General features: G+C 36.8%; 1 protein-coding gene and 1 non-coding gene across 4 annotated transcripts in view; both read right to left on the bottom strand.

Annotated features, from left to right (window-relative positions):
• Nucleotides 1-17760, bottom strand: part of FCHSD2 (FCH and double SH3 domains 2) — a 304207-nt gene that overhangs the window by 139335 nt on the left and 147112 nt on the right. For all 3 annotated transcript variants that reach the window (XM_034995346.1, XM_034995345.1, XM_034995343.1), the window contains exons 5-6: nucleotides 14909-15053; nucleotides 2022-2155 (exon numbers count right to left, since the gene is read on the bottom strand). In XM_034995346.1, coding sequence (XP_034851237.1) covers nucleotides 2022-2155; nucleotides 14909-15053 — 279 coding nt within the window. The remainder of the gene's footprint in view (nucleotides 1-2021; nucleotides 2156-14908; nucleotides 15054-17760) is intronic.
• On the bottom strand, nucleotides 2481-2584 carry LOC118004357. Its single transcript, XR_004677550.1, has one exon. It is a non-coding gene; the product is annotated as a U6 spliceosomal RNA (small nuclear RNA).

Below are 17760 nucleotides of genomic sequence, written 5' to 3' on the forward strand. Positions count from 1 at the left end.
CTCAATTTCTCATCTTACATATGATTTCATCCCTATAACTATCAATCTGATAGGCAATCAACCCCCAAAGCAAGATCTTCAGGCCCAGATTCTCATCTGAGCGTTAGATACATGACTCCCTACCAAATCTATTCACTTCAATGTCCCACAGGCTCTTCAGAACCTACATATCCAAAATGGAACCCATCCTTCCTTTCAAGATATCCCTCTTCCTTTTTACACTCTCTTAATATGCATATCTCACTATCAAATCATCTATCAAAACTATACACAGTCCAGTCTTTACCTACCCTTCCTGAGCTTCCTTCTCATGTCCTTCAAGACTCTGTCCAAACATCACTTCTTCTATAAAGGTTTCCTTCTCATTAGGCAAAATTAATTTATTTTCTATGCTTACAAAGCAGTGTTTTCATACAACTACAGTAAACATATTAGTTACTACGTGAGTGACTTCAGGCACTTAATTTGAGTTTACTGTAAATAAATAATCATAAAGTTACTTTTAAACACATTTGCCTTTAATTCTAGGCTTTAAATTTCTTGAAGATGCAAAGCTTATCTTACTCATCTCTGTACTCACAGTACCCAATATAAAGTAATTATTCAACAAACATTTAGAAAGTGAATGAAGATAAAGTGGCATTTCTTACTCTGTAGTTGAATGAATTTTCCAGAAAAGTTACACACTGAAATAAAATGTCTAATTTGCTGTAACCCCTTTGAATCTGGGCCATATTAGAAGGCAGTGTTTTGCGATGAGCATCTGTGAATTAGACCCTGTCAAATCCACACTTCTTTGGAACAGCCTTGGAATTGTCCTCATTTTCACTCTGTGTGCCTTGGCTAACATACGTATTTATATATGCTCTTACAGATCTGTCAACTCTCTGTTCTAGAATCCCTGAAAGTTTTAAAAAACAAATTCCCCTAAAAACCATCATGACAGGACATTCCTATTAGAGATCACCTAATCTAAAATCTTCAGATCTTATTGGAAAGATGGGTTCACTGACTCTATGAAAGTATGAGAAACATTTGTATCCTCACAAAAATAAAATAATAAAGACAATAAACTAAATTAGGGAAATATTAAGTATGTTTTCCAGTAATGTTAAGTATTTTAGGAGTATTCATCTACCAGTCCTTGGTACTAAATAAACTTTGGAGGAAACCCTAAATTTTGCTTAGCTTCCTGTAGATAAAAACGTATTAGAAAGACCGCCTCCCCTAACTGGTTGTTAGTCTGTACAAGTGTTCATAACCTTTCTGATTTCATGACTAGGAGTTCAGAGTCAGTTTTCTAACAGGCCTCTTTAGAGTCTCATTCTATGGCACAGGTTTATTTTTTCTCAAAAACTTCTTATCTTTCCTCAACTTGTCATAGCAAAAATCTGTACTGCTCACTTTATATCTCTTTTTATTACCAACTGCCAGTTCCTTCTATTCCTAATTATTCTCAAAATAAAGGGTTTATGATTCACATGTACTGAATGTAAAATTCACAGAGTTGCTAAAGCATACATTTAAAAGGTATATATTAGAATTTCACACAAGAGAGAAACTGTGCCTGGGGCAGGATTTCTATACTGAGGTCAGTGCTCTTATTTATTTGAGATGTCCAAGGTGGTTTCAGTGGCATGCTGAGGGTCAGGGATTTCCAATAACAACTGATTTAGTGTCTAACATGAAAAAAATGAGGCTCTTAAACCCGGATACTCAGACACCATAGCAACTTCAACCAGCTTTTGCTAAGCTTTCAATACAATGTTCATTTGTCCTTTTTCCTTTTCAAAATTCAATTTAATGTGAAAACTGATTGAATATTCTCATTTTGCTGTATTAATTTAAATGAGATCAGCCAATATAAAAAAAAAAATTTGAAAGTATGTAACATTTATAGGTCAGATGAAACCAATATAACCTAAGAATGAGTCTATGCCCTATATTAACAGAAAACAAAGTACTGGCAAAAATAAAATCTATTTGCATAATTACTTTTTCAGAAAAGCTAAAACACATACTTTGCTTCGATGTCAGCTTTCTCTCGTACTGCATGAGCCATCTGTTCAGTCTCAAAGTACTTCTTTTTGCCTTTAGCTAAATCTTTCACAGTCTCTTGTAATTCAGTTTGGATCTTTGTCAACTGGTCCACACACTGTAAAATACAAAGTGCAATTATTATAATATTAGTTTTCACGCTTACCGAAAATGAATTTGTCCTAAGGACTATGCACTATGCCCTCAGGACGGAAACCCAGGAGAAAAATCAGCACTTTTAGTCTCCTTCAAGTTGCAAATTAAAATCCAGTGAACAGCTGGTACTCCCATCTCAAGAAACGTATTGAATAGTGTCCCAGTTTGCTTAACAACTCTGCTTTGAGAAATAACCTCAGTACTGCTAAAGACTGACATTAAGGTAAGGATGAGAAGAGCAACAATGAAAATGCTTTTATTTTTGGAGATATCATGGCAATAAAGGCAAAAGAACAAAGCAATTCTGTATTTCTTCATACTCTTTGGGCAGGGGCCATGCTAATCTTCTCTGTAACATTCCAATTTTAGGGAGCGCCTGGGTGGCTCAGTCGTTAAGTGTCTGCCTTCAGCTCAGGTCATGATCCCAGGGTCCTGGGATGGAGCCCCAGGTTGGGCTCCCTGCTCCGCGGGAAGGCTGCTTCTCCCTCTCCCACTCCCCCTGCTTGTGTTCCCTCTTCACTGTGTCTCTCTCTGTCAAATAAGTAAATAAAATCTTTAAAAAACAACAACAAAAAAAAAAACAACGTTCCAATTTTAGTATATGTACCGCCAAAGCAAGCACTCTTCAAAATCTTAATAAAGTCTCTAAACTGACGGTGCAAAGGGTACTGAAGAATCCTGCTCTGGGAAAGAAGGAGTGTAATCTGACAAATCGGCGTAAGTCCAAGATGAAGGAGAGAAGCAAGAAACCTGGGTACCACATCACAATTACTACTCAAAATTACTGCCAACTCAATTCTTTGGATACATATACACACTCTGGGAGAAGGGACAGACGTAATTAACTCAAAGAAATGTTTAATCAATAAATTCTTATAACACATTGGGGCCAAAGTAACATTGCTTCAGAACTCTTCTGGATAACCAAAGGGGAAACACTTTTCCCAGTTTGCAACAAACCACTGCAAAGTTTAACCAACCTGAGGCCAACTCAGGGAAGCCTTCACTGAAAAACTTCTGAGCCTGAAAGAGAGTTTGGTGGAGACTGACAAAAGCTCAGCAAAGCAGGAGGAGACACTGGTGAGGAACTATTATGACAGGCTGAACAGCGTGGAGTAGAGCAAGGATGTTGGAATAGCAAGGATAAAGCACAAATAAACTTACACATGTGACATACAGGCTGGAGTTTCCCAGAAATTGTTAAGTGGTAATAAAAACCCGGAAGCTTCCCTATGAGCATATTTATTGAGCACTTAACAAGTGTCAGGCTATAAATAAAGGGTTAAAAAAACTTTCACCTCTTTCTCCTCTGCATGAAAACTGGACCCTTGCTTAACTTTCTAGGTCTGTGTTTTAACAGAAACCTGATAAAGACACAATGTCAATCAACTGTGTTATTTGGCAACACTGGGTATGAACCCTGATAGGTAAACTGCATCAATTTGGAAGAAAATACAAATGCACAATAAATATCTGATGGAAAAGTCTTGGCCTCGGGCTTCTAAGTATGGTAATTCCTATATCTGGACATGTCCTTTGCAGAGACTTTGGAAGCTCTGGTGTAATAAATAAATAAGTTGTAATAAAAGCTTTTAGTCTCCTTTAGGGACTATGGCTACCCCTGTACATGGGAATCTCATTCTCTTACCCCAGACCTTTCACTTAAGGAACAAAACAGAGTAATTGTGGTTGGTCATGCAGACTGAGGCATATACTGGTGGGAGAACTGATTATACTAGTGCTGGATGCCACCCTGCTTGTTAACTGTGTTCCCTGTTTTAATGTCCTTCTAAGTAAGCCTCATGCCACGTATGGCCTAGGATAATCATGACAGTTTCAACATTTTATTATACTTAAGAAGACTCCCTATGGGCATGCAAGCCAGAATGCGTAAGTTTAGTACTTTATAAATATTATCACATTTACTCCTCCAAATGACTCTGGTAAAAGTATTCATATTAGTCCCATTTTAAGATGAGGAAATATAGGGCGCCTAGGTGGCTCAGTTGGTTGAGTGTCTGACTCTTGATTTTGGCTTGGGTTGTGATCTTGGGGTCATGGGATTGAGCCCTGCATCAGGCTCTGTACTCAGCACGGAGTCTACCTGGGATTCTCTCTCCTTCTGTCCCTCCCCCAGCTTGTGCACACGCATGCTCTCTCTCTCTCTCAAATAAATAAATAAAATCTTTTTTAAAAAGATGAGGAGGGGTGCCCAGGTGGCTCAGTCATTAAGCGTCTGCCTTCGGCTCAGGTCACGATCCCAGGGTCCTGGGATGGAGTCCCAGGTTGGGCTCCCTGCTCCGTGGGAAGGCTGCTTCTCCCTCTCCCACTCCCCCTGCTTGTGTTCCCTCTCTCACTGTGTCTCTCTCTGTCAAATAAATAAACAAAATCTTAAAAAAAAAAAAAGATTAGGAAATAGACTTACAGAGGTTAAATAATTCATCCACAGTCATACAGTAAGAAAGTGATGATATCATTTACCTTGTAACCCACTATCACATACCCCAGTTTTGTGACAACCATGTTTTTAAAGTCTTTATATAGAGATACTTTAAAATAGTAAGCTTTTTTAAAAATTGACATGTAATCCACATACCACAAAATTCACCCTTTTAAAGTTTACGATTCAGTGGTTTTTAGTATATTCATAAGGTTGTACAACCATCACCACTATCTAATTCCAGAACATTTTCATCACCCGAAAAGAAAACCCCATACCAATTAGCAGTCACTCTCCATATTCCCCTATTCCTAGTCCCCAGAAACCACTAATCTACTTTCTGTCTCTATGAATTTCCTGCATTTCATATCCATGGAATTACATAATATCTGGCCTTATATGTCCCAAGTCTTTCACTTAGCATAATGTATTCAGGGTTTATCTATGTTGTATCATGTATTCTTCATTTTTTTTTGTGGCTGAATAAGATTTCACTGTATAGATATACTAAAATGGTAAGCTTTAATCTTGCAGAAAAATCTTCCTTTCTCTTTAATTTTAATAGTCTTTAACATAAACAAACCTTTTTTTTGGATCATGACCCAAGCTGAAGGCAGACACTTAACGACTGAGCCACCCAGGCGCCCATAAACAAACCTCTTATTTAAAAAATAATACCATGAGGGGTGCCTGGCTGGCTCAGTCAGTAGGGCAAGTGGCTCTTAATCTTGGGGTCATAAGCTCAGGCCCCACACTGGGCAGAGAGATTACTTAAAAGAATAAAAATAAAAAATAAAAAAATAATAATACCATGACAACCTGACACTCCCACAGAAAACTGTGAAACATCCCGATAATGCCATGTTTGCGGGTTTGGAGAGCTTAGAAAGTGTTCCATGGCTTCAATGAGATATTAAGAACCAAAAACTGGGGCATGGTCTGAAAAATGCAACTATGTTTAATAGGAAAATGAGATGGATTACTTGTTTTGTTTTAATTTAATTTTATTTAAATTCAATTAGTTAACATATATTATTAGTTTCAGAGATGGATTATTTAAAAGAGGAGCCAGCGGGCGCCTGGGTGGCTCAGTCGTTAAGCGTCTGCCTTCGGCTCAGGTCATGATCCCACAGTCCTGGGATCGAGTCCCACATCAGGCTTCCCGCTCTGCGGGAAGCCTGCTTCTCCCTCTCCCACTCCCCCTGCTTGTGTTCCTGCTCTCGCTATGTCTCTCTCTGTTAAATAAATAAAATCCTTAAAAAAAAAAAAAAAAAACAATAAAAGAGGAGCCAGGTGTAAGGTTTCTATAACTAAAATGTTCATATAAAACAACAGAGCTTGGCCTCAGAAAAACTAAACAATGAAGAGAAACCCAAGAATCCCATGGTGATTTACATGCACTAAAAGGGTCTGAAAATGAATGTTTTGAGAGGAAATTAAACACAGTAGGTCAAAGCTTTTCCTGGGGATGCAAACCATGTAGCTAGGATCTCAGTATATTCACACAAAGTGAACACCATAGGTACGTGACAACATATGGGCACATCAGAGGAATGTTGAAAAAGAAAAGTAAAGCTGGTGGCATCACAATTCCGGACTTCAAGCTCTATTACAAAGCTGTAATCATCAAGACAGTTAAGGTACTGGCACAAAAACCGACACATAGATCAATGGAACAGAACAGAGAGCCCAGAAATGGACCCTCAACTCTATGGTCAACTAATCTTCAACAAAGCAGGAAAGAATGTCCAGTGGATAAAAGACAGTCTCTTCAACAAATGGTGTTGGGAAAATTGGACAGCCACATGCAGAAGAATGAAACTGGACCACTTCCTTACACCACACACAAAAATAGACTCAAAATGGTTGAAAGACCTAAATGTGAGACAGGAGTCCATCAAAATCCTAGAGGAGAACACAGGCAGCAACCTCTTCGACCTCAGCCGCAGCAACTTCTTCCTAGAAACATCGCCAAAGGCAAGGGAAGCAAGGGCAAAAATGAACTATTGGGACTTCATCAAGATAAAAAGCTTTTGCACAATAAAGGAAACAGTCAACAAAACCAAAAGACAACCGACAGAATGGGAGAAGATATTTGCAAATGACATATCAGATAAAGGGCTAGTATCCAAAATCTATAAAGAACTTATCAAACTCAACACCCAAAGAACAAATAATCCAATCAAGAAATGGGCAGAAGACATGAACAGACATTTCTGCAAAGAAGACATCCAAATGGCCAACAGACACATGAAAAAGGGCTCAACATCGCTCAGCATCAGGGAAATCCAAATCAAAACCTCAATGAGATACCACCTCACACCAGTCAGAATGGCTAAAATTAACACGTCAGGAAACAACAGATGCTGGCAAGGATGCAGAGAAAGGGGAACCCTCCTACACTGCTGGGGGGAATGCAAGCTGGTGCAGCCACTCTGGAAAACCGTATGGAGGTTCCTCAAAAAGTTGAAAATAGAGCTACCCTATGACCCAAAAATTGTACTACTGGGTATTTACCCCAAAGATACAAATGTAGGGATCCGAAGGGGCACGTGCACCCCGATGTTTATAGCAGCAATGTCCACAATAGCCAAGCGATGGAAAGAGCCAAGATGTCCATCAATAGATGAATGGATAAAGAAGATGTCGTGTATATATATACACAATGGAATATTATGCAGCCATCAAAAAACCGAAATCTTGCCATTTGCAACGACGTGGATGGAACTAGAGGGTATTATGCTAAGCAAAATAAGTCAATCAGAGAAAGACAAGTATCATATGATCTCACTGATATGAGGAATTCTTAATCTTAGGAAACAAACTGAGGGTTGCTGGAGTGGTGGGGGTGGGAGGGATGGGGTGCCTGGGTGATAGACATTGGAGAGGGTATGTGCTATGGTGAGCACCGTGAATTGTGTAAGACTGACGAATCACAGACCTGTACCTCTGAAAAAAATAATACATTATATGTTAAAAAAAGAAAAAAAGGAAGAAGATAGTAGGAAGGGAAAAATGAAGGCGGGGAATCGGAGGGAGAGACGAACCATGAGAGACTATGGACTCTGAGAAACAAATAGGGTTTTAGAGGGGAGGGGAGTGAGGGGTTGGGTTAGCCCAGTGATGGGTATTAAGGAGGGCACGTATTGAATGGAGCAGTGGGTGTTATATGCAAACAATGAATCATGGAACACTACATCAAAAACTAATGATGTAGTATGGTGACTAACATAACATAATAAAATTAAAAAAAAAATGGGCACATGTGTGCACAGACCCACACATAGCCACTCACTCCTTATATCCCTACGCTTTGAAGAATAAGATGTGTTTCTTAGTACTGGGTAACCATCTTACGGAAATTACTTAATTCATTTTCATGCATAAAACACTATTAATTAAATTATTTTTTGCATGTGTGACAATGTCAAGGTGGATCTTATGATAGTTCATATTTTTTTTTTAAAGATTTTATTTATTTATTTATTTGAGAGAGAGGATGAGAGGAGAGAGAGAGCACATGAGAGGGGGGAGGGTCAGACGGAGAAGCAGACTCCCTGCCGAGCAGGGAGCCCGATGCGGGACTCGATCCCGGGACTCCAGGATCATGACCTGAGCCGAAGGCAGTCGCTTAACCAACTGAGCCACCCAGGCGCCCGATAGTTCATATTTTTAAAAGGATTTCTCAAAAATCTTGTCAGAAAACTTAGGGTGATTCTTTTCTTGTTTTTTTTTTCCCTTTATATAAGTTTCTAAGATACTATTCATCAAATAATATTAGATAGATAGCCTATCTATCTAATGCAATAAAGAGATCTCTTGTGATCTATTCTTCCCTACCCTTAAATAAATCCATAACCAGTGTTTTCCATCACCCAACTGAACTGTTTCAAGTCAGAGTAATTTGGGTTTTCGTCAAAGGAAAGTGCTCTGCACATAGCAAAATACAGGCATACCTCATTTTATTTCACGTTGTTTTATTGTGCTTTGCGGATATTGCATTTTTTTTTTTTTTTTTTTACAAATTGAAGGTTCAAGACTTCAGTGGAAGAAGTAACTGCAGACGTGGTGGAAATAGCAAAAGAACTAGAATTAGAAGTGGGGCCTGAAGATGTGACTGAACTGCTGTAGCCTCATGATAAAACTTGAATGGATGGGGAGCTGCTTCTTATGGATGAACAAAGTAGTTTCTTGAGATCGAATCTATTCCTGGTGAAGACTGTTGATATGACAACAAAGAATTTAGAATATTACGTCAATTTAGTTGATAAAGCAGTGGCAGGGTTTGAGAGGATTGACTCCAATTTTGAAAGAAGTTCTACTGTGGGTAAAATGCTATCAAATAGCATCATATGCGACAGAGAAAGCATCTGTGAAAGAAAGTCAATGGATGCAGCAAACTTCATTGTTGTCTTATTTTAAGAAACTGCCACAGCCACCCCAACCTTCAGCAACCATGACCCTGATCAGTCAGCAGCCATCAACATCAAGGAAAGACCCTCTATCAGCAACAAGATTATGACTCACTGAAAACTCAGATAATGGTTAGCATTTTTTAGCAATAAACTATTTTTAAATTATGGTATGTATATTTCTTTAGACACAGCCACTGCACACTTAATAGCCTACAGTACACAGTGGAAACTAACTTATTTACACTGGGAAACTAAAAAATTCATTTGACTCACTTTATTGCAGTATTTTCTTTATGGCGGTGGTCTGGAATCAAACCCACAATATTTCTGAGGTATGCCTGAACCAAAAATATTTATTAAATAAAAGTCATCAAACTTAATTTGCAAAAAAAAAAAAAAGTTACCTAGGACTTCCTTTCCAACATTTAAAATAAATTTCTCCTGCAGGAATTCAGTTTTCTGGGAGATACTAAGTTATATACTTAAAAAAAAGCTTAATAATGCCTATATATTAAGAAAAGACTCGGTGTGGTATAAGCCCAGCTCTTTCCCAAGAGTTATAAGCACTAAGCACTGATAAACACAGAAATGAATGCATAAGTTTACATTAAGGCTAAGGGGTCATATGAAATGGTGAAAAACAAGGATATTAGAATTCTAGTGAAGAAATTAAAAGTATGATCCCTGAGTATGACACAGATCATGGATAGATAGATATACTTCCCAATAACTTAAGGATAGGAATAAAAGTAAAAGTAACTTGAGCCAATACATTAAAGTCCTACAAACCAGTAGGTTCTCTGACCCAGTAGTCATGTCCTGGAAATTCATCCTAAGACAATAACTTCAAAGAAAAAAAGTTAAAATTTTATTGTAGACTTAAGAGAGGTATGATTTAAAAAAGTAGAATAAATTAAAAATTCATTCAGAAATAAAAAATAATAGAGGTGCCTAGGTGGCTCAATTGGTTAAGCATCCAACTCTTGATCTCAGCTCAGGTCTTGATCTCAGGGTTGTGAGTTAAACATAATAATAATTAAAATAATAATAATAATAATAAACATAAAGCTTGTATAGAAACATGAACAATTAATTAGGAATTGGGAGAGAATGACAAATATAGGAGATCATAAAAAATTATCAATGTATTAATTACAACTATTACAAAAACAAAGAAGATAAAAGGAGTAAAGGAATTAAGTAGTCTACTAAGGTAAAGAGGTTGTATGTATTTTTCTGTAAAACTATTTAAATATTAAACTTTAAACATTTTTAAAAGATTGCATAGGATTTGGAATTAGGAAGTAGTGTATTCAAGTTCCTGCTCTGTTATTTACTACTAAGTCTCTTCAACATTTTTTAGCCTCAGTTTTGTCATTTGTAAAATAATATTTACATACCTAACAAGTACATAAGAAAATCAAATGAGACTATAATGAATACATTAACAGTTCACAAACTCTGAAGTGTTATCCAATGTAAATCCCAACTATTTCAAAGGAATGTAAACTCTAGTACATGAGAAAGATATGAACTAAAGTGTTATTAATTAATTTTAAGAATGATGGATGTTGGGTGCCTGGGTGGCTCAGTCAGTGAAGCGTCTGCCTTCAGCTCAGGTCATGTTCCCAGGGTCCTGGGATCGAGTCCCGCATTGGGCTCCCTGCTCAGCTTCTCCTCTGCCTCTCTCTCTGTCTCTCATGAATAAATAAATAAAACCTTAAAAAAAAAATGATGGATGTTAACTGGACTTACTGTGGTGATCATTTTGCAATATAAACAAATATCAAATCATTATATTATACACCCAAAATTAATATAATGTTATGTCAATTATACCTCAGTTAATAAAAATGACAAATGCCTTAGAGTACTGTGGCTCATTTTGTTTTATAAGCAAATGTCAGCATACAGAAAATGATTTAGAAAAAGCTATGATATAATTCTCATTATAATCTACACAATGGTCAGATGCTTTATAATTATAATATGCCTGGATTTATCCCCAAGTATTAGAAAAGAAAACTGTCAAAATAGAGAAAGTTTTTAAAAGAACAAGAACATTAAAAGGTTATAGAGGGAAAACTTTAAGTCAAACTTGGTTGTGATAATGACAGAACAAGTTGTTTCAGACTACCTTCCTCTAGGCTGGAAACTGTAAAAGTTGGACACTGTTAAAAGCTACCAGCACTAAAGAAGAATAATACACATTGGACTTATGGGACTGCGATATCTGGAAGAAGGGAAGCACAGCCAGGTAAGCTCTAAATTTAAGGTGACTTTTTTCCTTAGGTTATTTGTTGAATCAGGTTACAAAGAAAAAGGCATTCTTACTAGACTGGGGATACAGAGGCTGGAGTTTAAGGATGCTGAAAGAGTAGAAACTTGAGAGGCTAAGATCTGGAAAGAAGGGTACTATAGAGAAGCAAGCCCAAAGATCTGTATGCAATTTCCCGGAGTCATCGGTTGACTTCTAAATGGCATGTATGGGTGAAACCCCCAAGAAATCCAATAAAAAACAGTAGCCGAAAGGCTAATGAGCTGAGCAGTTACCAGAGGATTAGAGCAGCTACATGACGTTGAGAAGACAAAGGTTGGAGCCATGTCTTGTCAAAGTAGAAGGGTTTTGGTAGGCACCCTACACTTTCAGTTAAAATCCTGGCAATAAGGACAAAGGTGAAATAGACCAGCCCTAAGAAAGGTTAAAACCAGACCCTAACAGGATCAAGGTGAGATGACAGTATTCTATCTGCCTGCAGAAAACTTAACTCTTTGGAAATAAAAAATGTCTTCCAGAGTCTCTACAATTTCTATCCACAATGTCCAGCATTGTGAGGCATACTAAAACAGTTGACCCCAATAACCAAAAACCAAGAAAAACAGTAAACCATAAAAAGAGGCCTCCAGTGATTCAGACAGTTGAATCATGAAACAGATTAGGAGTAACATATAAGAGGGTAAAAGAAAAACATGTGGAGCTGCACCAGAAACAAAGAATCTATTTTTTAAAATATTTATTTATTTTTGAGAGAGAGAGAGAGAGAACTAAAGAGAGTGAGCAAGAGCACAAGTCAGGGGGAGGGGCCAAGGGAGAAGCAGACTCCCCACTGAGCAGAGAGCCTGATGCGGGCTCGATCCCAGGACTTCGGGATCATGACCTGAGCCAAAGGCAGATGCTTAACCGACTGAGCCACCCAGGGACCCCACAGAATCTACTTCTAAAAACTCAATTAAAAACTCTAGAACTGAAAAATACATTGAGATTCCAAAAGATGTTTTAAAAACACATTAGAAATAGCAAAACAGAGTATTAATTAACTGCAAGGTACTGGTAGAAAATATTCAGACTCAAGTACAGAAAGAAGTAAGGAAACAACCAAAGTATTGATCAATGCAAAAATGTATAAAAAATGTAGCATATACCCATAATGGAATAGTATTTGACCTTAAAAAAAAGAATGAAATCCTACCATATACAACAACACAGATTAATCTGTAAGAAATTACACTAAGTGAAATAAACCAGTCACAAAGGGACAAATACTGCATGATTCTACTTACATGAAATATCAAACTCATGAAAGCAAAGAATAGAATTGTGGTCAGCAGGGGCTGGAGGAAGAGGAAAGAGAGAAATGCTAACCTACCAAAATTTCAGATACACAGAATGAGTAAGTTCAAGATTAGCTGTATAATACTATGGGCTGTAGATAACAATACTGTATTGTACACTTAAAAATTGGTTAAAGGGGTAAATTTCATGTCAACTGCTTTTATCACACTAAAGTTAAAAAAAAAAGAAGAAATGAAAAATATAAGATTAATTCAAAAGGCGGCAAAAAAAATGGGGGGCAGGTTAGAGAAGCAAAGGAAAAAGAATCGATGGTCTATTTATCCTATGGAGTCAATCTGTTGTAAAGCTTGGAGGTACAATCGGAGAAACCAACTGTAGCGGTTACTTATTTTTGCTTGCTCTGTCTCTATTTCCCTTGTTTTCCTTTGGAAACCCATCTCAATTTTCTTTTAGAAAATCATCTTTCCCCATTTTTAGTACATACAGTTTGCAATGAGGACTGTAACCCCTGACATGGGGGAAGAACTGTGACTGGCCTCAATTTGGATAGTTTTATTAAAACTTTTAGGAAAATGGAAAATGTAGAATTACTTGCTGTAAGATTTGTAAATCTTGCATTGTTGGGGCCACCATGTAGAGAGTTGCTAAAGAATGAAGCGTTTGCTAAAGAATGAAGCAGACCTAATGGATGGGAAGAAAGACTGAATTATAATACCATCATTTGAGCACCTGGATCCACCCCTGGAATTTTCAGTTATACAAGCTAATACATTATTTTCTTGGCTTAACCTAGTTGGAAGTAGGTCTGTCATCTGTAATCTCAGAATCCTAATGGGTATGCCCAATATGTACTTAATGTCTAGATGGAACATAGCACCACTTTTATCAGATATAATATAAAACAAATTAATTCACAGATATGAGGACTTGTCAAATCCCACCAAATATCCTCTGCCGAGGAATGTTGGTTAAATTCAGGGCAGAGACTATTCTACCAATGGAAGACAAAAGCACAGTGGTAAACTTTTTCAAAATTTTCTTATAATAAGAAAAGTAGAACTTTCCAGTAATTCGGTTAGATTTGGTGAAGGCACTAGCTATCTGAAACAGTATTTCCTCCCAGTTAGGAAGCTATGCTAGCCATTAATTCTCTGCCTCTATCTCCTACCCTCTTTCTGCACACATGGATAGATATTTACATACCTAGACATACAGCATATTTTCTTCCAACTCAAAAGCACTGTTTGGTCAGTGGTCATGTAGTTTATTCACCATGTTTGTTTTGAAAGAGGTAATTTTGAGCAAAGATAAAACAAAGGCATTCTTATACAAATATGTTAAAACCAAGCGATACTACATGAATGCTTGAAAGAGATGAAAATTTTATATACATACAATATACATTTAACGCTACTAAAATCATCTTTGACAAATAAGCAAAATCAGTTTTTTTAGATTTTGTTTGTAAAACAATTCTGAAAATCCAAATGACAATTAGAATTAAAAAACTGGATGGCTTCTGAATTACTATTTCCATAAATGGTTACTTTAATATTTTCTAAAGTATTTAATGGTTCCATAAGAAAAATTTAATTACTTATTAGGCATCACAATAATCTGTTTTTGTAACTCTATTTCCAAAAAAGGACACAATTCAATCAACTACTTTCAATAGCAAGCTTTTCATAAAAATCACATTTAATAAATAGTGATTTTTTTCTATGAATTTTTAACTTCTGTATAATCAAAGAAATGGACCTATTTGAAAATTTTACTTCTTTATAACCTATATAATTAAACTTTAGAGCACACTACTTTTGGTGTTAAGTTTTCTACATTTGGTCAAAATGAGTCAACTTCCTTTAAATTATTATGCAATATGGCTCAAGTTAAAACTAAGACAAATTTTTTCAAGACTTAGTGGGTTTAATAACATACTACTTTAACATACACCAAACTATACCAACATTGTGAAACTAAATCTATTTACTTGAGTTAAGGTGAAAAGTGGTATCTGTAAGAAGTGTTCACTGAGCTTTCAGAATGTCCAGATTCAAATTACACTCATTTCTGTCAGTTAATAAAATATAGTAGTTAGAAAGAATATGATGAAATCAACAAAATCCTAGTAACATGCTGAAATCAGAAAATCCATGTTGAAATCAGAAGTATTTGTGACCATATAGAAAAGCTCAAGGTGTTAAAATGTAATTTAATATAATCTTGCAGATTACAAATGGAGCACTGAGATATTAATATGCATATAAGAAAACAAAGAAACAATACCCTTTTTAGTTGCTGTTCTTTTAAGCTTCTCACTGTCCTTGCAGGCTCAGAAATGAAGTTTTTATAGTTTTCACATATATTGATCCGAGACTGGGCTACCTGCATTGTTCCCTCAAGAAAAGATTTCCAAACAGGATACATGCTCCTAAATTCAAAGAGGGACAGAAAAGTATTAGGCAGGGAAAAGGAAAAAAAAGTTGGCTAACCTTATGCTGACTAGCACTGTGAAACAGATGGATGTTTTCTTTATAGTTGAAAGTGTATTTACACTGCTTTATAGATAGTAATATTTTTAACATATACAGGTAGAAACATGACATATACTTTATTCCTCGAGAACTCTGCAGTGGGCTGTTTTGATTCATCAGCTATTCTTGATACTGAAGTAAAGTGATACAAGGATTACAATTCCAGACAAAGCTAACACTATAAAAATTAGTGAATAATTCAGACTGTCCAGATCTTTCACTGTCTCAGGGTCATCACTGTGAATATCAAGTTTCATTATTTCATTAAAATATTTTCCTGGGGTGCCTGGGTGGTGCAGTCAGTTAAGTGTCCAACTCTTGGTTTTGGCTCAGGTCGTGATCTCAGGGTCTTGGGATCAAGCCCTGTGTCAGGCTCTGTGCTAAGCACGGAATCTGCTTGAGATTCTCTCTCCCTCTCCCTCTGCCCATCCCCCAACTCTCTCTCTAAAATAAATAAAATCTTTAAAAATTTTTTCTAAAAGGTATTTTCCTAATTTTAGAGATGGGTAACCGAGACTCAGAGATGTAGAGAATCACTCTAGATCACACTAGAGCATGGTAGTACTGAGATACAGATGAAACCTGGGTACCTCTAAAGTACAGTCTTTCAACCACATCATATTACTTTCTTATATACTGATATGGCTGGGAAAAAAATCATGAACAATTGCTTACGTGCTTGAGAAGTCTACGGTATCGTTGCTCTACATCTGTTTCTCTGTTGTAATAATGCTTAGCTAGCATCACATTGTGGCTTGGAATCGTTCCAAGCAAGTCCCATCATCTTTGCTTGATAAATGTGCTCAGTAATCGCTTTGTAAAGTCAAAGAATTATTCATCCTTTGCTTTTTGTAGCCAATATCCTTTTCAAAGCTTCTCTTCTACTTTGCTAAACACCTTAGTTCTAGTATGCACCTACACTAGGTTAAACATATTTTATAATTATCGTAACAATGGATAGTATTTTGTTTTTAAAAATGAAATACTGATAGATTATAACATTCATCTCCTGAGATTTTCTTCCCTTGTCATGTGGATTTTCTACTATAGATTGCTATAGTAGATTCCTTATGTTACATAAATGCTAGCAGAGGGTCAATGGATGAAATGGATGACAGTGTAAAAATAAGAAAAAGGGGGCGCCTGGGTGGCTCAGTCAGTTAAGCGTCTGCCTTCGGTTCAAGTCATGATCCTGGGGTCCTGGGATCGAGTCCTGCATCGGGCTCCCTGCTCAGCGGGGAGTCTGCTTCTCCCTCTGTCCCTCTGCCCCTCCCCCTGCTTGTACATGTTCTCTCTCTCTCTAGCTTGCTCTCTCCCAAATAAATTAAAAATCTTTAAAAAAAAAATAAGAAAAAGAAAAATTGCCTGAGTCCCCAGCTTACTTAGAACTAAAAAAACCCTTGTAACTGTATTTTTCAACCAAGGAAATGATTAGTTTATGTAATGAATTAGTTTTTGTAAAATACCAAATGAATCAATTTACATGGAAATGTTCATTTATTTAAGCAGAAGTATATCACATTCTCTTTGGAAAAAAAGATTCAGTGTGTTGTGCCAGCAAAAACTTTCAGCATAAAAGCAAAATGAATATGAGACGATGGACATTAACTAAACCTATTGTGGTAACCATCTCACAATATATGTAAATCAAACCATCACGCTGTACACCTTAAACTTATATATTTTTCAATAAAGCTGGGAAAAAAAAAAAAGAACAGCAAAATTAATGTCCTCCATGGCCTTGCTGCATGACAACTGATGGAACCTAGGATGTAAACTCACCACAAGCCCTCCTAAGCAGTCCAAATAATTGATTTTCTCAGATTTGTACATTTTAAAATCATAATGAAAATGAGAAAGAACCACTATGAATTGTGATAGGAAGGAAGGAGGGTAAGAAGGACAGAAAGAAGGAAGGAAGGATCCCTTCATCTAGGCTCTCCCCTTAGGTAGCACCCTCTTCCCTCTACCTCTTGGCCTAGTTGACTGCTGTTCATCCTTCAAATCACAGCTTAATTGTAACTTCCTTAGAGAAGTCTTTCATGATCACCACCAACCCAACCCACAAACTCAATCAAGTCCCTCTCTGGTATTCACTCACACGGCTCCAGCATTTTTCAATTTTACATATTTTTATGTAATTATTAGTTAATGTCTGTCCTTCTCACTATAGTGAAAATTTCCTGAAGGTAAGGGTACATGTCTTTCTCACTATCTTCCTAGGGCCTAAACACATGGCCTAACATTTAGAAAGGTTCCAGGAAGTATGTGTTGCATGAAAAAATGAACAGATATAAAATTATGAGGATTATACAATAAAAAGAAAAATTCCTTCCTTATAGAGTTTAAAAAGAGATCTTTGGGGATTAGCAGATCTATAGCAGGGAAACATATCCCCAATAATGACACACCACAAAAAGAACAAAATTCAGTTACCAGTTCATCAGAAGACCCGGGCTCAAGTTCTAGCTCAACCAATATAATCATATGTAGGATACTTCACTATACTCTCATTTCCTCTACTGGCAAATGAAGAAAGTAACAAGAACACCAGCACCACGTCCCTCACGGGGCTGCTTTGACAGTAAATGCAAATGATGTGAA

This window comes from Mirounga leonina, unplaced genomic scaffold (genome assembly GCF_011800145.1).
Source record: "Mirounga leonina isolate KUSES-001 unplaced genomic scaffold, KU_Mleo_1.0 Mir_92, whole genome shotgun sequence".
Lineage (NCBI taxonomy): Eukaryota > Metazoa > Chordata > Mammalia > Carnivora > Phocidae > Mirounga > Mirounga leonina.